Below are 26,990 nucleotides of genomic sequence, written 5' to 3'. Positions count from 1 at the left end.
AAAAATTTGTAAAGAGAGAGGTGAGAAAGGCAGGCATTTCTCTAGAAATCTCAGGCAAGCTAAGGATTAGATTTGTTTTATGTCTCTCTGAAGTTATAATTTGTTTGCTTGTTCTTGTTTATCTACATAGATAGTCCTGCAGGTGAAGGACTTTGTAGTTTGCTTTGAGAGCAAAATGAAGAAAGTTAGCATCCTTTGAAGTGATGGAGGTATCTATGAAATCTTTGGAGAAGAAAGCAGTTGATGAATGGCCCTTCCTGAGGCAAGAGAAAGATGGGGATAATTATAGGGACAGGAAAAAGGAAGAATCTTTTATTCAGGAGTCTGGTTGAATCCTCTAATCAGCAAAGAGAAAAAATTCCAGCACCACTAACAACTGTTGAAGACGTTTCTCCCTGTAAACCTGAGACTTACTAGGATTGTCACCAGAACCCTACTTATATTAAAATGTATCCTAAGCCCTCTTGCAGCCCTAGTGACTCCTTGTTTTAGTGTTATCAGACTATAATTGCACCCATGAAACCCTGGAAAACATTTTATTACTCCATATGGGCAAGAGAAAAACATTTCTTAATACCCTTTTGAGATATAACTTGAGAACCACTAAAATGCTACATATTGATAATCATGTGACACTTTTTTAAAAACTATCTCTGAAATGCATATACTTATAAGTGAATATGTCTTAATTTCTCCATGGAGTGCCTCTCTTTTCCTTAATTTTTATGTTTAAGTTCTTAATAAAATATCTTTAATAAATCTCAAACTCTGTTTCATACTAGATAGTTCTGAAATTTATTTATCAAAGCCTTAAATCCAGTTTTTCTTATGTTGAGGTACTTAAAAGACTAAGGGAATGCCACAAGGTGCTGAGGATGACAATGTAGATTTGTGTCTCTGTGTCCTCTACCACTAACACCCAGTGATTTTTGTTCTCATTCTTTCATGAGACAGATATTTGCCTACTATGTGATAGATAATGGGACATTCCACATCTGAAATTACTGTTGATTGTTATGACAAGGAATTTGGGTACAGCTATCTTCCAGTGAGTAGAGGTCTCATGATGAAGTCCAACATATGACCAACATAAAGACAGATCTCTGATCTATACCTCCTTAACATGAATTATCCAGATCCATATACATGACTGCTTGTTCTGAGGCTGAGAAGCTCTTCCTATTATGAGATTGCACTAGGTTAAACTATTTGAGCTCTTGAAGTAGAAATAAGCAAATAAATAACTCAGTAGGTTGTGATCAGCATCAATAAAAATAAGGACAAAGACACCAAAAAGATGATTAAATAGTTAAGAACACTTTTTGTTCTTGCAGAGAACCTAGTATTTGGTTCTTAAAACTGATATGGTAGCTCACCATCCTAGGGGATACAGTGCCTTTTTTCTGACCTCTGAATGTACATGCATATAATTCTTTATGCAGACAAAACACTTGTACATAAAATGAAGTAAATCTAAATACAAGGGAAAATATAATGGAATAAAATACCTGTGTGTTAAATGACTCAAAAATAGTTATCTTTCTGAACAGTTTTCTCATAGGGTATATGACACAGAGTTGAGTAGAATAAATTTGGGAGATTTACTGCACAAAACTGGGCATTCTTGATATGGTGTTTTGAATGAGAATAAATATATGGTCCCCAATTTATGGAACAGTTTGAGAATAATTAGGAAGTATGATTTCATTGAAAGAAATGTATCACTGGTGGCAGGAGTTGAAATTTCAAAGGATTTGATCCATTTCTTTGCCTTCTCCTTGAAGATTAAGATATAAGCTTTCAACATTTCCTGCCGCCATGCCCTTGGTCCACCACTGTTGATTCTAAACATTTAAAACTGTAAAAACAAATTAAGCACATTATTTTATATGTTGCTTTGTTTACGGTGTCTTATCAAAGTAATACAAAAGTACGTTAGATAGAAGTTGGTCTAAGAGAGTGAATGGGTCATTGCTGTAACAGGTCTGACCATGCTATCTTTTAGAGGAATAAGAGTTTGAGACTTTGGATTAGGAAAGTAGTTGAATGCTGTAAGCAAGGATTAATGGGAGCTTGGAAGACAGTACTGATGAAAGCAATAGAGACAATGGAGACTGAGCTAAAAAAAATTTACAAAGGGAAACAGGGAACAGTATTAGCGAATGGAATAGAGACAATTCTTGTGCTATGTTGGCAACCAATGTGGTTGGTTTCTGCCTCATGGTAAATTGAGAAATATTATAATTTTCTAAGAGGCAGAAACTTTAAGACAGCCTAATAGTGACCTGATTGTGTGGTTATTAGTAATCATTCCTACCATAAAAATACAAGTGGAGGGAAAAAAATTGAAGACAAAAACATTTTGAAGAAATTGAATGTTGGAGCATGAGCTTGTATTGTAAGAGATGAGAAGATTACAGAAAGCCTTGTACCAAAATAGAATAAAGGGAGGAATGTACTGAGAACAAGACATTATTCAGATAGGTTTCTGACTTGTAAAAGAAAGGCCCTGGAGATTTTATACTTCTATACATAAAAGGAAAGCTGCAAATGTAATTTAATTTGGACAAGCTCTACTCCAAGTGGAGAGTTAAACTTGAATATGTTGTCAACATGGTTCTGGTTTTAGAGTCACTAAAGGTACACTAGTGATGGGATTGTAGAATCTTCTCCTATGGTTAAGGAGTGCTACCGAGGATAAGCATGTAGCAGGGAAGTCTTTGCCTGGAGGTCCTGAGAGACCATTTCATGATTCTGTGAAAGTATAGCCTAGGTTTGTGTTGGAGACTCCAAGATTCTTCACATGCCAGGGCTGCTCTATGCCATTATATATTGGAAGCATGTAAGTTGCCTTTTCATTTTACAGGAGGTCACAATTAAGAGATTGCCTTGAATATCAGAAGAAACTTTAGATGTTTGGAGGTTTAAACTGTGTTGAGACTGTGAAAGACTATGGGGGCTTTTGAAATTGGATTAGACACATTTTGAATTATGAGCAATGAGCCTATGGAGACAGGGAGTGGAATGTCATGGTTTGAGTAAAAAATGACCCTGATAGGCTTATATATTTGAATATTTGATTTCCTAATTAGTGAAACTATTTGGGAAATATTAGGAGTTAGAGTATTATTGGAAAAGGTGTAACACTGTGGCTAACTTTGAGGTTTCCAAACCTTGTACCATTTCCAGTGTGCCCTGCCTCCTACTTGCCAATCAAGATGTAACCTCTCGGATATTCTGCCCCCATTCCATTGCTCCACCATCATTGACTTCTGAAAGTCTTATTCATTCTTATAAGTTGCCTTGGCTATGGCGTCAAAGCAAAGCAATATAAAAGTATAACAAGACAGTTGCTCACACATGTAATCACAGCAATCAGAAAGCTAAGACAGGATGGTTTCCTGTTTAAAGACATATGAACTATAGAATGACTCTCAGGGCATTGAGAGGTACATATCAAGATCCTGTATCACAAAACAGAAACAACCACTTCACAGCATATTGACTATACTTAACAATATTTTGCCTATTTTAAGATTGATAAGAGAGTAATTTTAAATTCTATGACACTTTAAAATAATATATAGCTATTGTGACAGAGACATTGATTAAGTATATGATTCAATGATTTTGTATACATGTGCATACAAGCACACTAAAAATCACATTGCAGGGGCTCCTGCTGATACCAACATCCACAGATATTCAAGTTTTTTGTATAGGATACAGTAGTTTAGCGGCAAGATAGGTCAGTGGTTATGGAGGCTTACTTATCTTGCAGAGGACCTCTGTTCAGTTTCTGCACCAACTTTAGGTGGCTAAAACCTCGAGTGATTCCAGGATTATGGAAACTGACTTAATCTTTCAGCCTCTATGGGCATTGCACTAATATTCCACAGACACACACACACAAGCACACACACACACACACACACACACAAACACACACACACACACACACACACACACAGAGAGAGAGACAGAGAGAGAGACAGAGAAACAGAGATAGAGAAAGACAGAGATAGACACACACACATACTCATGAACACACATGCATAATTAAAAGTAATAAAAATAATTTCTAAAAATACTATAGGTTTTTGTACAGAACCCACAGATACCCTTCTATATATTTTAAAAAATATTTTTTAAAAAGATTTATTTTATGTATATGAGTATATCGTTGCTGTTTTCAGGCACATCAGAAGAGCGCATGAGATCCCATTACAGATAATTCCAAACCACCATGAGATGGCTGGGAACTGAATTCAGAAACTCTGAAAGAGCAGCCAGTGTTCTTAACTGCTGAGCCATCTCTCCAGCCTGCCTTCTGTACATTTTAGTTTTATATTACTTATAGAAACTACAACATAAACGCAAGCTAAACCATTGCTATACCCTCTTGATTAGGCACTAATGACAAGGAAAATAGCCTTCGTATTCATTTACAATGAAACCCTTTTCACATAAACACTTTCCATCTACTGCTGATTGAATCTAATGTTGTAGAGCCCATGCATATGGATACTGACTGTATACCCAATCTGTCTACATACAACTTAAATGTTTCAATACATATAGGCAAAATTTGTCACAAAATTCGATAATTCTCCCTCGCCCGGATCTTGAGCAGTCACCCAGATGATCTGCTCCCCTGTGGAAACTGCATTCAGAGGCATCCTAGAGAGGCCACGGCCCACAGAGCTGCAGGCATCCTAGAGAGGCCACTGCCCTCAGAGCTGCAGAAACCACATCTGGAGGCATCCTAGAGAGGTCACGGCTTGCAGAGCTGCAGGCAGGAGCACCTGCACACCGCCCTAGGCCCCAGTAGCACAACTGGATGTAGGGAGCCCCCAGAATGCACCTGGCATCCAAACCCCGCCCCTGTGGAAAACCACTCCAATTCCGCCCCTCGCCCAGATCCCAGTGGCTGGAGCAGACACCCAGCTGATCTGCTCCCCTGTGGAAACTGCTTCTGGAGGCAACCTAGAGAGGCCATGGCCTGCAGAGCTGCAGATACCCAGGTGATCTGCTCCCCTGTGGAAACAACATCCGGAGGCATACTAGAGCAGCCACTGCCCTCAGGGCTACAGACATCATAGAGAGGACACTGACCTCAGAGCAGGGGACACCATATCTGAGGCATCCTAGAGGAACGACTACACTCAGAGCAGCAAACACCTAGCTGTTCTACTACCGTGGAGACACCATATCCTGAGATATCCTAGAGGAGCCACTGTACCCAGAACAGCTGGAGCTCAGGATCACAGAGACATCCAGACACCGAGGAGTTCTGACACAACCAAGATAACTGGAAAGGCAGGCTCCAGTCAGAACCAGTGAGTGCAGGTAGCACTACAGCTAACCAAATGGTGAAAGGCAAGCATAAGAATGTAAACAACTGAAACCAAACTTACTTGAGATCATCAGAACCCAGTTCCCCCACCATAGCAAGTCCTGAACACCACATCACACTGGAAAAGCAGGACTCAGAATTAAAATCACTTCTCATGATGATGATAGAGGACTTTAAAAAGGACATAAACAACACTCTCAAAGAATTGAAGGAGAACGCAAGTAAAAAGGTAGAAGCCTTTAAAGAAATGCAAGAAAATACAACCAAACAGGTGAAGGAATTAAACAAAATTGTCCAGGATCTAAAAGTAGAAGTAGTAACAATAAAGAACTCTCAAAGGGAGACTACCCTGGAGATAGAAAACCTAGGGAAAAGATCAGGAGTCATAGACGCAAGCATCACCAACAGAATACAAGAGATAGAAGAGAGAATCTCATGCACAGAAGATACCATGGAAAACATAGACACAACTGTCAAAGAAAATGCAAAATGCAAAAAGCTCCTAACAAAAAACATCCAGGAAATGCAGGACACAATGAGAAGACCAAACCTAAGGATAATAGGTATAGATGAGGATGAAGACTCCCAACTTAAAGGGCCAATAAATATCTTCAACAAAATTATAGAGGAAAACTTCCTTAACCTAAAGAAAGAGATGTCCTTAAATATATAAGAAGCCTACAGAACCCCAAATAGACTAGACCAAAAAAGAAATACCTCCTGTCACATAATAATCAAAACATCAAATATACAAAAACAAAGAGAAGATATTAAGCAGTAAGGGAAAAAGGCAAAGTAACATATAAAGGCAGACCTATAAGAATTACACCAGACTTCTCACCAGAGACTATAAAAGCCAGAAGACCCTGGACTACTGACCCTAAGAGATCACAAATGCCAGCCCAGACTACTATACCTAGCAAAACTCTCAATCAATATTGATGGAGAAACCAAGAAATTCCATGACAAAACCAAATTTACACAATATCTTCCCATAAATACATCACTTCAAAGAATAATGGATGGAAAACTCCAACACAAGGAAAGAAAATACAACCTAGAAAGAGCAAGAAAGTAGTCTTCCAACAACCCCAAAAGAAGATAGTTACACAAATATAATTCCACCTCTAATAAGAAAAAAAAAAAACAGGAAGCAACAATCATTTTTCCTTAATATCTCTTAATATCAATGGACTCAATTCTCCAATAAAAAGGTGTAGACTATCAGGCTGGATACATAAACAGAACACAGAATTTTGCTGCATACAGGAAACGCACCCCTGTGATAAAGACAGACACTACTTCAGAGTAAAAGGATGGAAAACAATCTTCCAAGCAAATGGTACCCCCCCCCAAAAAAAAAAACCAAGCTGGAGAAGCCATTCTAATATCAAATAAAATTGATTTTCAACCAGAAGTAATCAAAAAAGATAAGGAAGGACATTACATACTCATCAAAGGAAAAATGTACCAAGAGGAACTCTCAATTCTGAACATCTATGCCCCAAATGCAAGGGCACCCACATACATAAAAGAAACTTTACTAAAGCTCAAAGCATACATTGCACCTCACACAATAATAGTGGGGGATTTCAGCACTCCACTCTCAGCAATGGACAAATCATGGAAACAAAAACTAAACCGAGACACAATGAAACTAACAGAAGTTATGAACCAAATGGATTTAACTGATATCTATAGAACATTTCATCCTAAAACAAAAGAATATACCTTTTTCTCAACACCTCATGGTACCTTCTCCAAAACAGAACATATAATTGGTCACAAAACAGGCCTCAAAAGATACAAAAAGATTGAAATAATCCTGAGTTCCCTATCAGACCACCATGAACTAAGACTGATTTTTAATAACAACAAAAACAGCAGAAAGCCCACATACACGTGGAAACTGAATAATGCTCTACTCAATGATGACTTGGTCAAGGAAGAAGTAAAGAAAGAAATGAAAGACTTTTTAGAATTTAATAAAAAGGAGGACAGCACACCTGAAAGCTTTAGAACAAAAAGAAGCTAATATTCCCAAGAGGAGTAGACAGCAGGAAATAATCAAACTCAGAGCTGAAATCAATCAAGTGGAAACAGAAAGAACTATACAAAAGATCAACAAAACCAAGAGCTGGTTCTTTGAGAAAATCAACAAGATAGATAAACCCTTAGCCAGACTAATCAAAGGGCACAGAGACAGTATCCAAATTAATAAAATCAGAACTGAAAAGGGAGACATAACAACAGAAACTGAGGAAATTAAAAAAATCATCAGACCCTACTACAAAGGCCTATACTCAACAAAATTGGAAAATCTGGATGAAATGGACAATTTTCTAGACAGATACCAGGTATGGAAGTTAAATGAGGAGCAAATGAACCATCTAAACAGTCCCATAACCCCTAAATAAATAGAAGCAGTCATTAAAAGTCTCCCCAACAAAAAAAGTCCAGGACCGGACGGTTTTAGTGCAGAATTCTATCAGACCTTCAAAGAAGACCTAATACCAATTCTCTTCAAACTATTCCACAGAATAGAAACAGAAGGAACACTACCCAATTCGTTCTATGAAGTCACAATTATGCTCATACCTAAACCTCACAAAGACCCAACAAAGAAAGAGAACTACAGACCAATCTCTCTTATGAATATTGATACAAAAATACTCAATAAAATTCTCACAAACTGAATCCAACAACACATCAAAACAATCATCCATCAAGATCAAGTAGGCTTTATCCCAGGAATGCAGGAATGATTCAATATTCAAATATCCATCAATGTAATCCATTACATAAATAAACTCAAAGTAAAAAACCACATGATCATCTCACTAGATGTCGAGAAAGCATTTGACAAAATTCAACATCTCTTCATGTCAAAAGTCTTGGCAAGATCAGGAATTCAAGGCACATACCTAAACATAGTAAAAGCAATATACAGCAAGCCAGTAGCCAACATCAAACTAAATGGAGAGAAACTTGAAGCAATCCCACTAAGATCAGGCACTAGACAAGGCTGCCCACTCTCACCCTATCTATTCAATATAGCACTGGAAGTCCTAGCCAGAGCAATCAAACAACAAAAGGAAGTCAAAGGGATACAAATAGGAAAAGAAGAAGTCAAAATTTCACTATTTGCAGATGATATGATAGTATACTTAAGTGACCCTAAAATTTCCACCAGAGAACTCCTAAACCTGATAAACAACTTCAGCAAAGTGGCTGGATATAAAATCAACTCAAACAAATGAGTAGCCTTCCTCTACTCAAATAATAAACTGGCTGAAAAAGAAATTAGGGAAATGACACCCTTCGCAATCGTCACAAATAATATAAAATATCTTGGAGTGAATCTAACCAAGTAAGTGAAAGATCTGTATGACAAGAACTTCAAGTCTCTGAAGAAAAAAAATTGAAGAAGATCTCAGAAGATGGAAAGATCTCCCATGCTCCTGGATTGGCAGGATTAACCTAGTAAAAATGGCCATCTTTACAAAAGCAATCTACAGATTCAATGCAATACCCATCAAAATTCCAAATCAATTCTTTGTAAAGATAGAAAGAACAATTTGCAAATTCATTTGGAATAACAAAAAAACCAGGATAGTGAGAACCAGTCTCAACAATAAAAGAACTTCTGGGGAAATCACCGTCCCTGACCTCAAACTATACTACAGAGCAGTAGTGATAAAAACTGCATGGTATTGGTACAGAGACAGGCAGGAAGATCAATGGAATAGAATTGAAGACACAGAAATGAGCCCACATACCTATGGTCACTTGATCTTTGACAAAGAAGCTAAAACCATCCAGTGGAAAAAGGACAGCACTTTCAGCAAATGGTGCTGGATCAACTGGACGTCAGCATGTAGAAGAATGCAAATCAATCCATTCTTATCCCCAGGTCCAAGTGGATAAAGGACCTTCACATAAAACCAGATACACTGAAACTAATAGAAGAGAAGCTGGGGAAGACCCTCGAATACTTAGGCACAGGGGAAAAGTTCCTGAACAGAACACTAATGGCTTATGCTCTAAGATCAAGAATTGACAAATGGGACCTCATAAAATTGCAAAGCTTCTGCAAGGCAAAGGACACTGTCAATAAGACAAAATAGCAACTAACAGATTGGGAAGAGATAATTACAAATCCTACATCCAATAGAGGGCTGATATCCAATATATACAAAGAACTCAAGAAATTAGACTCCAGACAACCAAATAACCCTATTAAAAATTGGGGTACAGAGCTAAACAAAGAATTTTCAACTGAGGAAATTTGAATGGCCAAGAAGCACCTTAAGAAATGCTAAACATCCTTAGTCATCAGGGAAATGCAAATCAAAACAACCCCGAGATACCACCTCAGACCAGTCAGAATGGCTAAGATAAAAAAAATTCAAGTGATGGTAGATGCTGGTGAGGATGTGGAGAAAGAGGAACACTCCTCCATTGTTGGTGGGGTTGCAAGCTGGTACAACCACTCTGGAAATCTGTCTGGCGGTTCCTCAGAAAATTGGACATAGCACTACCTGAGGATCCAGCTATACCACTCCTGGGCATATACCCAGAAGATTCTTCAACATATAACAAAGACATATGCTCCACTATGTTCATAGCAGCCTTATTTATAATAGCTAGAAGCTGGAAAGAACCCAGATGTCCTTCAACAGAGGAATGTATACAAAAAATGTCTTACATTTACACAATAGAATACTACTTAGCTATTAAACATAATGAATTCGAGAAATTCTTAGGTAAATGGATGGAACTAGAAAATATCGTCCTGAGTGAGTTAACCCAATCACAAAAGAACACACATGGTATTTACTCACTGATAAGTGGATGTTAGCCCAAAAGCTTGAAATAGCCAAGATTCAACTAACTGACCACATGAAGCTCATGTAGAAGGAAGACCAATGTGGATGCCTCAGTCCTTCTTGGAAGGAGTGACAGAATGCTCAAGAGAGCAAATAAGGTGACTAAGTGTGGGACAGAAAGTCAAGGAGGGGCCATCGGGAGACCACTCTTCCTTGATATCAGTCCCATTTGCAGTCACCAAAGATAGACGCTGATATGGATATCAGGAAGTGCATGTTAACAGGAGCCTGATGCAGCTGTCTTTTCGAAGGTCTGCCAGAGTCTGACATATCCAGAGTCAAATGCTCACAGCTAGCCATTGATCTGATCAAGGGCTCCCAATGAAGAAGTTAGAGGACTGAAGGAGCTGAAAGGGTTGGTGGCCCCAAGAGGAGAGCAAGAGTGGCAACCAACCAGAGCTCCCCAGGGTCTAAACCACCAGCCCAGGATCACAAAGGGAGGAACCCATGACTTCAGCTGTATACTTAGGGGAGGATGGCCTTGTCTGGCATGGGTGGGAGAGGAGATCCCTGGTTCCATGAAAGCTGAACACCGAGCAGGGAGGAATTTGATGTGGGGAGTGGGTAGTGGGGATTGGGGGTAGGTGGGGGCACACCCTTGTGTGGAGGCAGGAGGGGGATGGGATAAGTGGTTCCTGGGTGATGGGGGGAATGGGGTGAGGGGATAAAATCTGAAATGTATTTTAAATAAATAAATAAATAAAATTCGATAATTCATTACCAAGGTTTCTAGTATTCACAAGCTGTTGTGCTTTATTGAATTGGTCATCACAGCTTACCCTCTGCTATCCTGCAATTCATCTCCTTGCCTTTCTGTAGTGTGAACTCCACTGTGAGATCGTCACAAGTTGTCTTGAGTTAGAATCTCTATCTCTTGTAATCTTAGAACTATTTTGCTGGAATTAAAAGTGTAGATTTGTTAGGTTCCTGCTGCCTGCACTAGGGTGATTGTCATGATTGATTGTACCTTTTTATGCAAATGGAAGAAGTTTTATTGAGGTTTAATACAGTCTAAAATGTTGTATTGCTTTGGGTTTTATAAGAAGCTGAAAAGAAAAGATCAAAAATGTATTCTGGTGACATAAATAATCTGGAATTTAAAATGTCATGTTCTAGGAGATTAGATTGGGGAGCATATTTTCTATTTACTATCTTTTACAAAAGAATTTATTTTGTTTATAATTATGGGTTTTTTTTTTTTTGTTTTTTTTTTTTTTTTTTTTTTTTTTTTGCAGGATGCAGTAAGAGTATGTCCACAGGAAGCCAGCAGAGGGTGCTGTTGCTCTCTTGAGCTGGAGTTACAGGAAATTCTGAGGTGCCTGATAGGGATACTGAAAAACAAACTTGGGTCCTCTGGAAGAGCACCAAGCGTTTTTAACCACTCTCTTCAACCCTTGTCCTGACTCCCTTTAGTATAGTGCCTATAATATAATTGAGTTGTTCTTTTTTATTATTTGGAAAAGAGAATCATTAATAGGGAGTGTGTCAGAACTATAGAGGAAGAGCCAGAATTAGAATATACTTTCCCTTCAAAAGCTGTTTCTATCCATGTCTCTTTTTTTCTTGTTGGTGTTTGTTTTTTTTCTTGATAATGATTTGTGTTGCATACATGTGCTTTGCTCCTATTTATCCACATTCCTTTCTCTTTCTTCCTCTCTTTCTCCTAAGCTGTTGTACTTTATTGAATTGGTCATCACAGCTTATCCTCTGCTATCCTACAATCCATCTCTTTGCCTCATTCTAGTGTGAACTCCACTGTGAGATCATCACAAGCTATCTTGAGTTAGAATCTCTATCTCTGGTAATCTTAGAACTGTTTTGCTGGAATTCAAAGTGTAGCTTTGTTAGGTTCTTGCTGCCTGCACTAGGGTGATTGTACTCTCTCTCTCTCTGTCTCTCTCTCTCTCTCTCCATATATATATGTGTGTGTGTGTATATTATAAATATATAAATACATAATAGTATATATGCATTGTAGCTATTCCTATCTATGCATATATTTGCATACACAGTATATTCACCAATGTACACTCATACACACTTATGCATGAACACTCGTATATTTATATTTAAGTTCACACTCTTTATATGAGAGAAATCATGCCACATTTCTTTGTTTCTGTATCTATGACTTTCTCATATATACCCCCCCATCATTTTTATTCAACCAACTATAGAATAAAATATTTAGAAAAAGAAGTGTATTTTTATCGAAACTATATAGGCTGTTTTCCTTATTCATCTCTAAAACACCTTGCAACAGCTATTTACAGATCACTCACTTATACAGATGAATTACAATAGATATTATAAACAGTCTAGAGAGGATTTAAATTATATAGACGAGTATGTGTAGACCATGCTAAAAGCTACAACACTTTATAAAAGTGACTTTATTATCCTTGGGATTTTGATGTCCCAGAATATCATGGACCCATTTCCCTGTGGATATAGAAGAAAGCTGATAATTGTGGGAATGGATGAATTTTACTCCTGAGTTAGGGTGCTAGACTTTCAAATTTTAGAACAGATCTCAGAAATAAATAAATACAAGCAGGTAAAACTGGTGAAGAAAGATGGGAAGAAAGATCAGGAGGGTGCGGGGACACCCAAGAGCCACTCGCAGCCACCCCACCTTCCTGCTGCATTGCAAGATTTGTTTCTTCACAGTAGGGAAGTCCAGATCAACAGAAGAATGAAGCCAGACAAACCTGGGCAGTTTCCAGGCACAGATGAGGAGGGGCTCAGAGAGCCTTGAAAATGCTGAACACTCCTGCCACCTTAAGGCAATAGATGGAACTACCAGTCCCTGCCCAGCTTCTAGTTTGTTGGTTCATCCTAAATTCACAATGATGGCAGACCTTCTTGGAAATCTCTGTAAAAGTGGCTCCTTTCTCTGCTGCCTGCTCTGTAAGGAGATAATTACAAATTGACTCCCTTCATGAGAAAAATGAAGATTTTCTACCAGGACTGAAAGCTGGGAACTTCCAGGAAAACAAAGGAACTCATAGAGACTGAAGAGAACTACAAGATTAACATGTAAAGGAAGCCAATTGACAGGAAAACTGGAAGCTCTACTCCTCCTGCCCTTTGGACAATAAATGGAGCATGCTCAAAAAAAGTCCAGGCTCTGCAAACATGGGAGAGACAGCTGCTATGTAAATGCCTTTTTAAAGTCCATGGGAGTCATGGCCCAATGCTTTGGACTTTTCTCAGTGCTCTAACCTGCTCCTTTTCTGGGAGTGCTTTTCTTTCTTAACAAACTGTCTATTGCTACTTCTTATTATGTGTCTATGGCTCAGTTCTTTGCCATGGAACACAAGGACCTAGACACTTCATCACAGACTCAGGTCTGCATCCAGAACAACATTCATGCAGACACAAATACAAACATGTACAATACTCACATGCAGAGCCATAAGTCTCAGGGATATGCTGACAGAAACTTGTGCACACATTTTCACTTAAGGACACAAATATTCTCACACATATATGCATATACAGGGTCTCTCACACACGGATACCTACAAATATGTAGTCTCAGCTAAACATTTATACATACAAGCACACAAATAGTATACTCTCTTATGCATGTTTATAGACACCCATGGACTCAGTATATCACAACACTAGTTAACACTCACAGATTCAGAAAATGTTCAAAGATATTCACAGCCTTACATATTCATTCAACCTCATGAGACAGGAATTCGAGTCCTGGAACTCTGAATTCCTTTTTGGTTTTGGTTTAACTCACTTTACTAAACCTCAGTTTTTCTGAGATTAAAGCAGAAATGATGAGAGAAAACACCTATCTATTCAGGTGTGCAGTAAAACTTTACTAAGATAAGATGAATTAGTGTAGATGATTACAATATCTTGCTTTTTTATAACTCTTCTCTATTGAAAAAGTGACCTCTGCCACCTCTGTCCAGCACCCTTGAGTCTCTACTCTTCTTCTTTCTCATTGACTTTCTTATTGGCTCCTTAATATTGTATAATTTGCTTTTTATACTCATGTTTTTTTTAAACTTCTCTTTGCTAACATGCCATCACAGCAGAAATATTTGTTGTTGATTTTTCTCTTTTTTTTCTTTTTTTGTCAGGTGTGTAACAAATGTTTGTAAGCTTACCACTCCTAGGTGAGACAGGAAGTGGAAATAGAAGACTCACATAGAAGCTCACAGGCTACTAAGACTATAGACAATCCACTGAAGCAGAAAGAAACAGCAGAAGAGGCACCATCTTACCAAGGTAGAAATAAAGTACAGACTCTACAAAGTTGTCCTCTGACCTACACATTTGCTCCAAAGCCTGAATTCCTCAAGTTATAAACACAAAAATGAATAAGTATTTTTAAATATGAGGTATATATCATAAATAAAATGTTCATATATAAAGGAAGCCAGTTGCCAGAAAGGCTCAAAGTGCTTCTCTATCTAGGCTGTATATAACAACATATTCCCCAAAGCTCATGATATACCAGTAAAAATGAGGCAGGTGTGTGTGTGTGTGTGTGTGTGTGTGTGTGTGTGTGTGTGTGTGTTGTAAATGATCGATAAAAGGTTATGATGTAATAAAAACCTAATTTTCCAGTACTTTTGAGCTCACACTTTTTACTTAGCTCAATAGTCCGGTCCACTTCTTGGGAGTGCTTTCCTTTTCTTAACAATGAATCTCTATTTCCATGTTCCAGGTCTAATTCTTTTTTCTGTATACTTCAGGTACCTTAGGATGCAGACCCAGCTCTGTAACTTCAGAAAAAACCTTCAATAAGTGTGTGCATGATGAAGTCACAGCTATGTCTTCCCAGCCATTTCTAAGGCAGAAGAGTAGCTACATGAAAAGTTAAGTCATAAGTGAGGTACATAAGAAACCCCAGGCAAGCTCACTTAGGCAGTGCTGGATATCGAGCCCAGGTGGCACAGGCACAGAAGAGCTTGCTCTGATGGCATGTGAGAGGGAGAGCTGTCAGGCTGACAAATTCTGCTACAACCCAGTCCTAGATCCAGAGCATTGAGTTGGCCTACCCCTACATCTACACTGTCTACGAACTGCTGGAGTTTGTGAAGGGGCTGCTCCTCCAGAACCAAAGTTTCACGATCTCCACAACACAGAACAACAACAGCATATCTGAGAGAAATCCCAGTGAGGATCTAGTGTTGATTGTATAGCTGAACCCAAAGGGCTCAAATCAGCCCACAATGAATCACTGCAATGAACATTTTAGAGAAAAGCTGTTTGGGAAAAAAAAAAAATGATATACTATGTGACACACTGTGACATACTGCAGCTTCCATGGCAAGATTTTTGTTTATGTTTGTTGTTTTTTTTTTTTTTTTTCCTGTTGGGGGGAGGTTAAAAGGACAAAAGGCAGATAAGAAGGGACAGGGGGATGAATGCGACTGGGGAGCATAATGTGAAATTCGAAAAAGAACCACTAAAATGTTAAAAAACGAAAAAGAAACATCTAGGTTGGGAGAACTACTGGAGCACCACAGCTACTAACTTCATAGCAGACATGTAACAGAGCATGTGTACACAGTGGTATTTGAAAGGCCCAATTCTTGATGCAGCAATTGCCATTAAGACCCAACTCTGGCCCACTTTCTCTCTTGTAACCCTAGTTTATCTTCCTTCCCTCCCTTTTTTCCACCCCTCCCTCCCTCCCCCCCTCTCTTTCTCCTTGTCTCTTTCTTTCTTTGCTTCTTTTTTTTCTTTCTTTCTTTCTTCTGTAGGTTTTCCTGTTTGTACATTTGATGTATGTTTACATTTTTTGTGTGAGTGCATTGCACAGATCATAAAAGGATGTTAGGTATCCTCTTATATCACTTCCTGCCTTATTCTTTTGAGATAGGGTCTCTCAGAAGATTAGGCTGGCAGCCAGCAAGCCCCAGTAATGCTCCTGCCTCCATGGCCTACACTGTGTCGGAATTATGTGCATAGTCACGCCTATTTGTGTTGTTGTTGTTGTTACACAAGTGTTGAGGACTTGAACTTAAGCCCTCTTGCTTATGCTAAGGCACTCTTATTACTGATCCATCTTCCTAGCTGTATATTTTTTATTAATAACCTGTTCCTACTTCAGCTACTATTCCCATCTCTCTCCCTGTCTATGGTGGCTTGAATAAGAATGGCCTCCATAGGCTCAGATATTTGAAAGTCCTGAAGGGTGTCAGAACTTGACAAAGATATCCAACTGCAAAATTCTTCCAGGGTCCCCTGGCTGCCAGGACTTGAATGACTTAATACTAGCTAGTATGTTTGGGGTTGGTGAGTGTGCCCTTCCCCCAGGCCTGAGCAGGCCTGTGAGTCTTTTACCACAATATACCAAACAACAGTAGGACCTAGGAGAGGCACTGCCTTGCCAGCCTTGGCACCCTGGAGTCTGCTACCAAGCTAAGAAGAATAGACTGCCTGTTGAGCTAGCCTTGATACCTTCCACCTTCCGGACTGCTATCTCCTAACCCAGCCCCTGGGCTGAACAGAGAAGAGACTCTGGGGGGTGGGGCTTCCCCTTTATATGTGAAAGCAAAATGTTAAACTTCAGGCCTTGATCAGAATACTTTGTCTTGGCCCCACGTTTCTCTCGCCCTCCATTCCCATTCATTCCCAGGTTTCCTCTCAGGTGGCTACAGGTGAGGAAAGAACAAGAGAAAAGGAAGAGCTAAAACTACCTCTGGATCTTGGAATATGCTGAATGTCTCCTGCTCCTTCCTTTTCAGAGGTATGGAGGTGTGTTTGTCCTTAGCAAGGAGTAAATGAACTGACACCTAAGTACCTCTTTAAGGTGCACTGAGGGTGTTGCCTTGACCAACCTTCAGTGTATCTTAGATACTGGAAAGGTTTCTTTGGAAAGTTCAAATTTTCCTGCTCATGAAGTCAGTAGAACAGTGTGTGAGTTTGGGAGGCTCCTGGTTGAGGCCTGGACAATTTTGCATCTTTTTTCTGCAGGATTAGTCTCCCCCCAGTCTCTCTCTCTGTCTCCCTTTCTCTCTGTCTCTGTGTCTCTCTCTGTGTGTGTGTGTGTGTGTGTGTGTGTGTGTGTGTGTGTGTGTGTGTGTTTCCCAACACTGCACAGTACTCACTTAGATAAAGCCCTTTCCTATGGTAAGGGCAGCATGACTCAGGAAGATTTCCTTAAATGACCCACAGACTTGAAAAGTTCATCCTTTGGACCCAAGAACAGGTCTTGTGAAAGGTTTGTAGAATGTCTTTCCACTTCCACTCTTCCCTCTATGTATCCTTAAATCACACAACTCTACACTCAACTCACCAGATCTACCCAAATAGACTTGGTGCTAGTTGCTGATTGTGCTTTTGCCTACTTAGTCTTCCCTGCAAGCAATGCCTTCTCCACCTCTCAAGAATCATAACTATAAAGCTCCTTGTCGGTACCCTGGTCTGAAAATTCAGTGCTTCTGTGCAGTGGAGGCATGCTTCCTTATCTTCAGTGTTTCAAGGTCACTAAAGCCAGTGCAGTACTGTACCTCCAATTCGGGCAAACATTTGTCTTTCCCACCAGATAGAGTATCATGGAATCCTGTGGGAGCTTGGGGTTGTGTGTTGTTTCATGTCCTCCCTGAGAATTTCCCTTGGGTGCTAAAATCCCACAGTTCTAAAAATTTATAAAAGAATAATATTGTGATTGACTAAGTCAGCAAACAGTTCCTGGTCATCTGCACTCAGAGCCTAGAGGATATTTCCTGTACAAAGTAGCAGTATTGTTAACTCATCCAAATCAGTACAGAAAATGCAGCCTTATCAGGTGGTTTTGAAGAAAGTATTTACTTAAAACAAAGAGAAAAGAGAGATTTCTGATCCTGATTGCCACTGAGAGAGAATTGCAAGCTTGTAAACAATAGGGACACCATGAAACAAAGCACACCCTACTCTGTCTCACTCCTCTGGTTCTGATTTTTCTCTCACACTTGGGGACATCTAGGAGTTTCCTCCGTAATTGACCAGAATACCTCTAAAAGAAACTGTATAACCATTTTTACAAAGCACAAAGACTCTTGTTAAAAACAGTTAGTGTGGAACGGTGTGATGGCTCAGCTGGCAAAGGAGCTTATCATCAAAGCTAATGATCTGACTTTGAACCAAGGGACCCACATGATAGAAGAGAACAGACTCCTACAACTTGTCCTCTAATGTCCACAAGACATCACAGCATGTGCACACACACACACACACACACACACACACACACACACACACATACACATATATATATATAGAGAGAGAGACTCACACAAATAAATAGATAAAAATAAATAAGTAAATGGGATTGAAAGGTACTTTTAATACTTAATTAGGGAGGTGGCTCAGTGGGTAAAACACTTTCAGTGTATGTCTAAGTTTAGTTCTCTAGAACCCAATAAAACTAGATACAGCAGTGCATGCCTGCAGTCCCAGTACTACATAGACAACTGAGTCCCCAGAAGATTGGGGACTAACTAGCTTGTCATATGCAGAGGATGAACAAGAGACTGATTCTGACAATGTAGAAGGTAAGAAACTTGTACCTGAGGTTGTCCTCTGACCTTCACATTTGTGCTATGGAGCATGAGCACACACACACAGACACACACACAAATGGAGAGAGAGAGAGGAGAGAGAGAGAGAGAGAGAGAGAGAGAGAGAGAGAGGAGGGAGAGAGATTTTCTCAAAATACCTAGTGAACTGTGCCTGAAGTCCTACCTCCAATGTCATATATATAAAGATTTTTCTCCATAAATATTTTATATCTACCAGCTATCTCCCAACTACAACATGTCTAAGATAGACTCTTTGTTTGAAAACAAAATTCTGTAGATGAGAACAAGGAATTTAGCCATACCTATTTTCACTGATACTTCAAATTACTGCAGATCATGTAGTCTTAAAACTACTCAAATACAATATACAGCTATTGCTGAGGCAGTTAGAAATGTTCTCCTAATACCTACACTTGACTCTCTTCAAGTTCCTATTTTCTTTCTGGTTATTCAATTAACTTGCTGACTTGAATGTACTCTAATTTGTCCTTTAGTTCTTTTACATAAGATGTCAGGGACTTAGGTCCCTAAATTAAAGTCCCTGAGTTTATGAGGAGGACCCCTCAACATACAGTTGTGTTCCCAGCTGCTAGTTACAACCTCATGGAGCAGCTTGCAAAAACCAGAGCACCCATGTTGCTGAGTCCTCTCCTCCCAGAGTCCTTATAGTCCGTTTCTTCTTACCTGACCCATAGGTGAGCAAAAGACTGGTAGCCAGAGTCAGCAGGTACCTGCGATGATGTGCTGAGCAGGCTAGGTCCTCCTGTCCCATCCTCCTGCCTGGCTGGGCTGTACTTTGCTTCTTACTCCAACTAAGGTCCTGAGAAACTGATCCTAGACTAACCTGGCCTGAGCTTAGCTTCTGGGAGGGTGTCGAGGACACACCTTGCTAGGAGGGGCAGGGCCTACCTGCCCTAGGGAGAAGTAATGGCTGTCACAGCTGGCAAATGTCAGCTGGCATTAAACAGAGCCCATACAGTGACTAACACCTTGTAGACCAATACAAGTCCCAGAGTAACCATTGTCCTTAGCAAAGCTTGACTCTGGTGCTAAGCCACAATATCTACACTAATCTATCTGAGTTTGAAGGAGGACAGAGAAGCCTCTGGCACACATCTATTCTTTTTAATGTTTGTATTCCCACAGTTTACCTGACAGCCTCTCACTTAGAGCCTGGTACCACCAGATAGGAGTGGGGTGGACCCTCCTCTGAGGAAGGTACAACTCCTACAGAGTATCTTTCTGTTTGGTATGTGTGGGAGTGCGGGGAAGGCAGCATTCCTGGGTGGGAACTCCCCAGTTGCCAGGAGGGATGAAGAGGAAGACTGAGCTTTTTAGTAGCCCACAACATCCACCTTGTTTTCTTTTGTCTCACCACGATCCCTGCCCTGACACTATAAGCACTGTAATGTAGCTGTGCTGTTGCCCCTGACAGACAGGAGGGGTGCAAATGGCTGTACAGAATTCAGCAAGAAGGGCAGGAGATATAGCTTACATGGTAAGAACATTGTATGCTCTTTCACAGGACCTAGGTTCAATCATAGAAACCCACACAGTGTCTTAACAACTATCTACATCTCTACTTCCAGGAGATCTGACACCCTTAGCCTCCATGAACACCAGGCACACAAGTGGTGCACAGACATACAAGCAGACAAACACACACACACATATATATATATATATATATATATATATATATATATATATATATATATAATTTAAACAAAATATAAAAATTGAAAAGAAAAAATAGAATTTATCAAGAGATTTGGGATTTCTGGTTTCTACTTTCCAGACCCATAATCTCTTCCAGGTTCTGTTGGGGAAGTGTTCATTTAATTTATACACATGTTTTGGTGCATGCTTTCTTGTGTGAATTCCAGAAGACAACATTGGGTGTCCTAATTCCTCAGGAGCTGTCTAATTTTTTAGAGTTTAATTATTTTGTTATATTTCTTTGGTTTTTTTAGGGGCAGTTGGTTTTGCTTGCTTGTTTAATATGTATGTGCATGTGTGTACACACCGTGTAGATTTCATTTTTCTTTTCCACAATGTGGATTCCAGCTGTAGATCAAACTCAGGTACTCAAGCTTGGTGACAACTGTCTTTACCCACTGAGCCATCCGAATGATCTTCCACTGGCATGGGACTCACGAATGTGGTTAGATGGTTTGTCCAGCAAACCCCAGTATCTGCATGTCTTCCCCAAGTATGTAATCTCAGCATGTGGATTACAAATGCACATCCCATCACACCACTACACTACCATACTGTGAGTACACTACAGGGATTTTTACAGATAGGTTACAAGAATTGAACTCAGGTTATTCTGCTTGCAAGTCAAACATTTTACTGATTTAGCTATCTCCCCAGACTCCTTTCACAATGTCCTATAAAATCAAATAGGGTAACGTAATGGTATCTCCTTGACCCTTCTTCTGTCCACTGTTCAGGCCCTTGGGAGTGCTTCAATTTTCAGCTTTTCACAGCCAGGTATTGTGGGTTTAAGATCACCCATCTCCAGAAGGCAGAATGAGTGCAAGTGCTCAGGGTAAAAATGTCAGAGTTTGGGATTCAGGCTCTCATCTCTCTCTTACATCTTATACCTAGAACTAAACTTTGTAAACCTATGGGTGGTGCAAGTTTATCAGTAACCTCCACTTCCCACCCTTGAGGTGACCATCTTTGTGCACTTTTCTGAAGGTTTACCCACCTTTTTCTTTCCCCTACTTTTGTAATATTTGGAATTTTGACTCCCTCATCGTATTCTGAGCATGTGCCTCAAGGGTGATGGTCATATGAGCAAGTACAGGGTTGAACTGGGACAAATAAATCTGTATGAAACATCAGACTTCAACATGAAAGTGGGTGAATAATCAGGTCAGGCTCCCCGGAACAGATGTCATAGAACCCAAGGTGGAAGTGTTAGTGGCAATTGGCTGCCCCAGATGAGGTGGGAGTAAAGAAGAAGTTTTCCGAAGAGAATACATCAGCTAGGGGTGGTGGAAAGGAAGAGCAGGAGGTGCTGAGCTTGGCTTTTGCTGGAACTCTCAAACCCAGTCCCTACCAAGGCACCTTCCACCTACAAAAAGTAAACAGAGAGACGCAGAAGCCAAGCCTTTCAGTATCCTTGATAATAACTTTAACTCCTTTTTAGTGTACAAGACTGGAAAACAAGCTCCTTAAACGCTAGGATGTTCAAATCAATAGCAAACCATCTGACCTTGATCTCCGCATTCACCTGCCAGCACCAGAGAAGGGAGGGGGGTGTTTATGATATACATACATGTGTTCTAGTCTTTTGAAAATGTAGGACGTTGGGTATTTGGCTCTATACTTTTACCCTTAAGAAAAGTCTCTGACTGAGCCTGAGCTAGCTAGTCTGGCACCCACCTTGCTCAGTAATCCTCTTGTTTATTATGTACCCACAATTCTGGGGTCACAGACACACACAGAACCATTCCTAGCTTTTTAGATAGATACAGGGGATTCAAACCTGGGTTTTGAAGTCAGGTTCTCATGCTTGTTCAGCAGGCACTTTTATTTGCTGAGTCACATACTCACCTCCAGCTCTGGAGAGTTTACACAGTTCTAGCATTTTCTCTATGATGGGACCATAAGCCTCTCATGTACCATCAACCCATCAGTCATAACCCAAGTACAAAAGCTGCTCTACCTTAAAAAAGAGCAAGCGGGACCCCAGGTCAGTTCCCAGCACCCATATCAGGCAGTTTACAACTTCTTGTAAATCTAGCTCCAATGGATCTGACTCCCTCATCTGGCTTCTACAACCATTACAGTCATGTGCACATGTGTATATACAATCAAAAACATAATTAAAATAAAATAAATCTTTAAAGAGCAGCTGGGGAAAGATTAAGAGATTTAGTTTCATGATAAGCAATAATAATTATTGTTTGTTGAGCACCTAATAGGTGCTGTAAATAATTTCATCACCAAGCTTGGATTTATCCTGTTCTAAAAGACAGTTATGTCTGAAGCATGGGGGTAGGGCTGGGACCTCATGAAAGCCAGGCAAGCACTTTTCAAGTGAGCCATGCCAGAAGCCTCTCACTGGAGTGAGTTTTACCTGTAATACTGCAGGCCCCCTCACTGATGAAGTCCAGGTAGTCATTCAAACATATGAAAGTTCTAGTATCTTTGCATTCCAGATGCTGAGATGTTAACTATGAAAGCTCATACTATGTGTGTATGTGTGTATACCGAGTATGGATATATATACAGGTTCACACATATGCATATGGAAACAGAAGTATATTTCAGGTGCCTTCCTCAATCACCCTCCACTTTATTTTTATTAAAGAATTTTATAAGTATATACAATGTATTTTGATCAAGCACATCCATGGAGAATGTTTCATGAAGTATACCCCTAGAGTATAAAATATATCCAAAAATTTGCCAGAAAAGAGATGGGATTCCAAATGTGTAAATTGATACAAGTTCAACAAATCTGTGGAATGAAGCATATTCCATACAGCATCCGTGTGGTTTTGTCTAGAAAACATAAGGAAAATAAGGATTCACCAAACAAGCTCTGTACCTTCGTAAGCTATGTCTCTTTTACCACATTAACAAACAAAAATAAAACACAAACAAAACTACTGTTAATATGGATGGATGAGAGCTAAGTTTTAAATGTCAAATCAAGTTATAAAACTGAAAAAGGAAAGAAAAGTTTCTCATAGTGTTGTCATCCAACTTGACCAAGGAGATTTCAAAGACAAGGAACCATCCCCCACTTCAAACACCACAGGTGAGGAGGAGTTAGAGGAAGCTCAGAGGAATCTGTTGAGAAGTCTTTTGAAGGGAGTTTCTACCAAAGAATGAATGAGGGTCAGAATGTCAGAGAAGTCAAGAGAGAATAATGGAGAATCTGTGGATATCATGCATTCCAAGCCCCATAGCAACAGGTATTATGACTGTAATAATGTTTACTGAGCATTTAATTGAATGTGAGGCATCAGGGAAACAGGTACTTGGAGACAAAGCCATGGACATCAAATTCCAGTTTCAACAAAAGGCATTTATTTAATATCTCCTCTCAGCTACACCCTTCACAAAACTTACTGACTCACTGAATTCCCAGGTGTTCTGTACACGACCCATAGAGAAATTATATAACTGAAGTCTATACAATTGCCTCTAGAATTTGTGCTCATATAATGTTCTCACTAGCATGCATGCTACTGTGGGTTCATCCCCAAGTTGGTGTGGAGGAATATACCCACCATCCTAGGTTTTGGAAAGTGATGATAGATCAGAAATTAAAAGTCAAGTTCAACTACCTATTGAGTTCAAGGGGAGCCTGAACTATAAAACAACTTGTCTTATAAAACAAAAGCAAACCGAACAACAACAAAACAAACACGAAAAAGTTTAAGGGTAGGCAGGTCAGACCAGTTTGTCTAAGTACAAGGACTCTCAAGGAAAGGATTATGAAGGAATCATCCAAAGCTGTATTTCTCAAGTGAAAGTAATTCATCTCCTCCCAGAACCTGGGAGCAATTAGAAATGTTTGGGGAGATCTGATAGTCAAACAGACAAAAGGAACATCAAAATTATTCAGTGGATAGAGACAAGAATTCAGGGATTACCACCCTACCATGCAAAGTACAACCTTTGATGATAGAGAATCTTCCAACTCCAAATGTCAGTAAATGAGAGGCCAAGAAACCCCACTCCTGAACTCATTGAAATGCTCATTTAAACTCAATTTAAATTCAATTAAATGCTTATTTAAGCAGAATTCTTCATTTAAACATTAAAAGTACCTTACTCCTTTGGGTATGTCTCACCATGCTATGTCTCATCTTGCTTTGTTCCAAACTGTGATCTAATTTCACCCTTAAAAACCTCCAGTGAGTGGCCGCAGAGATGGCTCAGTAGTTGAGAGTGCTCTTCTAGAGGTCCTGAGTTCATTTTCCAACAACCACATGGGGGCTCACAACCATCTATAAGGGGATTCGATGTCCTCTGCTGGTGTATCTGAAGACAGCAACAGTGTACTCACATTTATAAAATAAATAAAATCTTAAAAATAAAAAAAACCCAGACAACAACAAAAACCCCTCTCCAATGACAGTCTGAAGAGATGAACCAATTGTTAATGTGCTAACACACATAAAGATATGAATTTGATCTCTAGAATTCACCAGATAAATATATATATAAATAAATAAATAAATAAATAAATACCTGAGCATGGTAGTGTATGGTTGTGGTCCTATAGTGAAAAAATTATTTTTCCCCTATTAAAGGCAGAAAGCTCATCAAGGGCTAATTTTCTATAAATCTCCCTCCCTTAACATACCCCAACCTGCTAAAATTTTTGTCTTCGCATAGTACCAGATCAGAGTGGATGGTGTTTTCCCCTTTCCTCTATTTTCTTTTTGACGTTTCTTTTAAAATAATCTAATTGTGAAAGACTGTGAGGTTGGACCCCAGACAACACTGGGAAAGACTAGCCACATCATTTGGCTCAGTATTTGATTGCTTGACACTTCCTCAAGGACTAAGTTGAGAGATTTAGGATGACTCCCAGCATTAAACCTCAGGCCTCCACTCATCCCTGCACACATATGTATGTACACCCCCATATCTCAAGATCTTTACCCAGTGTTCTTCTTTATTGCCTATAATGTATTTTTTCTCTATGTCATTAATAACTTGAGATCTTGCCACATGTTACTTTGACTGGCTTTCTATAAGCCTAGATCTTTCCATCTCTCAAGCCTCCACAACAAAAGAAAAAGAAAGAAAAAGAAAGAAAAAGAAATGAAATCACCTCCTCAGAGCACACAGCTCTTCCCTCCTTCTCCATCACATGTAATCTCAGGATTTTCTTCATTTAACACCTGGAACACACCAGTTTTCCACATGTGTCATTATTTTAGCATTCCTTTTTCACTTTACTGTCTCCATTTATTCAATGTGACCAGGGACTGAGTCTGTCTTACTAATGCAACATCCCTCAGGTGTAGCACACAACAGACTCCAAACATTTTGATAAGCTGGATATGTGAAACTTTGTCTATAGGACTAGCTGATCAGTAGGTCGTGAGGCAGTGTCAGGCCTAACACAAGGTCTAATCTCCATTCCACCTTCACCCTTCAGTCACCGAACACAGGTGGAGGGCGTGAACAGGCCCTAGAGAGATCTACATACTAATGAGGTACCTGAAGGCCAGAGGGTAGAGCCGATTAAACATTCCTCCCCAGCCTCTCCCCTCTTCTCCCCTCCCCTTTTAACTCAGGTCCATCCTGGGTTTTAGGGGGTATGCATCCAGATCCATCCACCATCCACCATGTGAATAAACAGATTTTGGAAACCCAAGGACTTCCTCGTGTGTTGGGGCTGCACAGCTATGAGGAACGGTGAGGAGCCGGGGAGAGGCTTTTAGTTAATGAGCAGCCGGGCCCAACTTCCAGCTGGAGGAACCCAGAGCGTACCCAGCCGACTACCCACAGCATGGCAGGAGGAACCCTGGGATCCCCAGCCTTATTTTTTCCCTACAAGGCAGGAGGATTGAGGAAGTTAAGAGAGGTCTAGGCAGCATAAAGAAAGACAAAATAACAACAGAAAAGATGCTTGCTTAGGCAGAACATTTATTAATACTAGAACGACACCGAGAAGCTTAGCCTAGCCCCTGTACAAGAATGACCCCAAATGTAAAGCACTACACACACACACACACACACACACACACACACACACACACACACACAGTGAAAGAATAGTTCATTGGTAGTGTATTAGCCTAGCATGTAAATCGTGAGTTCCATCCTGGCATTGTATAAGCTATATGGGGTGGTATAAGTCTGACATCTCAGTTCTGGGGAGGTGGAGGCAGGAAGAAAAGTGGGTCAAGATCATTCTCTGCAATGTAGTGTGTTTGAGGCTAGCATGAACAACATGTGACAGCTTCTCAATATTCAGTAATTAAAAACTAATAGCAAAATGACAAAAGAGCAGTAATTACAGTAAAAATATTTGTTGGATAAAAATTGTAGAAAACCTTTGGATTTTCTTGAGGCATGGTAATGGCAACTCTAATGCATAAGGTAGACATTTGAAGTGAACCACAACCAGGCTTTCATGGACACACTCTGTGAAATGCCATTTTGGATTTCTTTCTTTGAGAACATTTTGAGTGACTTTTGAACTATAAGCCACTCCAT

General features: G+C 39.7%; 1 protein-coding gene and 1 non-coding gene across 10 annotated transcripts in view; one reads left to right on the top strand and one right to left on the bottom strand.

Annotated features, from left to right (window-relative positions):
• Positions 1-19,605, bottom strand: part of Muc16 (mucin 16, cell surface associated) — a 191,066-nt gene extending 171,461 nt beyond the window's left edge. For all 9 annotated transcript variants that reach the window (XM_076925982.1, XM_076925989.1, XM_076925983.1 and 6 more), the window contains exon 1: positions 19,470-19,605. In XM_076925982.1, coding sequence (XP_076782097.1) covers positions 19,470-19,557 — 88 coding nt within the window. In that variant the 5' untranslated portion in view covers positions 19,558-19,605. The remainder of the gene's footprint in view (positions 1-19,469) is intronic.
• Positions 19,606-26,398: 6,793 nt separating this feature from the next.
• Positions 26,399-26,500, top strand: LOC143439883 (U6 spliceosomal RNA). The gene has a single exon (XR_013107889.1). It is a non-coding gene; the product is annotated as a U6 spliceosomal RNA (small nuclear RNA).
• The last annotated feature ends 490 nt before the right edge of the window (positions 26,501-26,990 follow it).

This window comes from Arvicanthis niloticus, chromosome 27 (genome assembly GCF_011762505.2).
Source record: "Arvicanthis niloticus isolate mArvNil1 chromosome 27, mArvNil1.pat.X, whole genome shotgun sequence".
In the NCBI taxonomy this organism is placed as follows: Eukaryota; Metazoa; Chordata; class Mammalia; order Rodentia; family Muridae; genus Arvicanthis; species Arvicanthis niloticus.
This window is presented reverse-complemented; position numbering and strand designations above follow the sequence as displayed.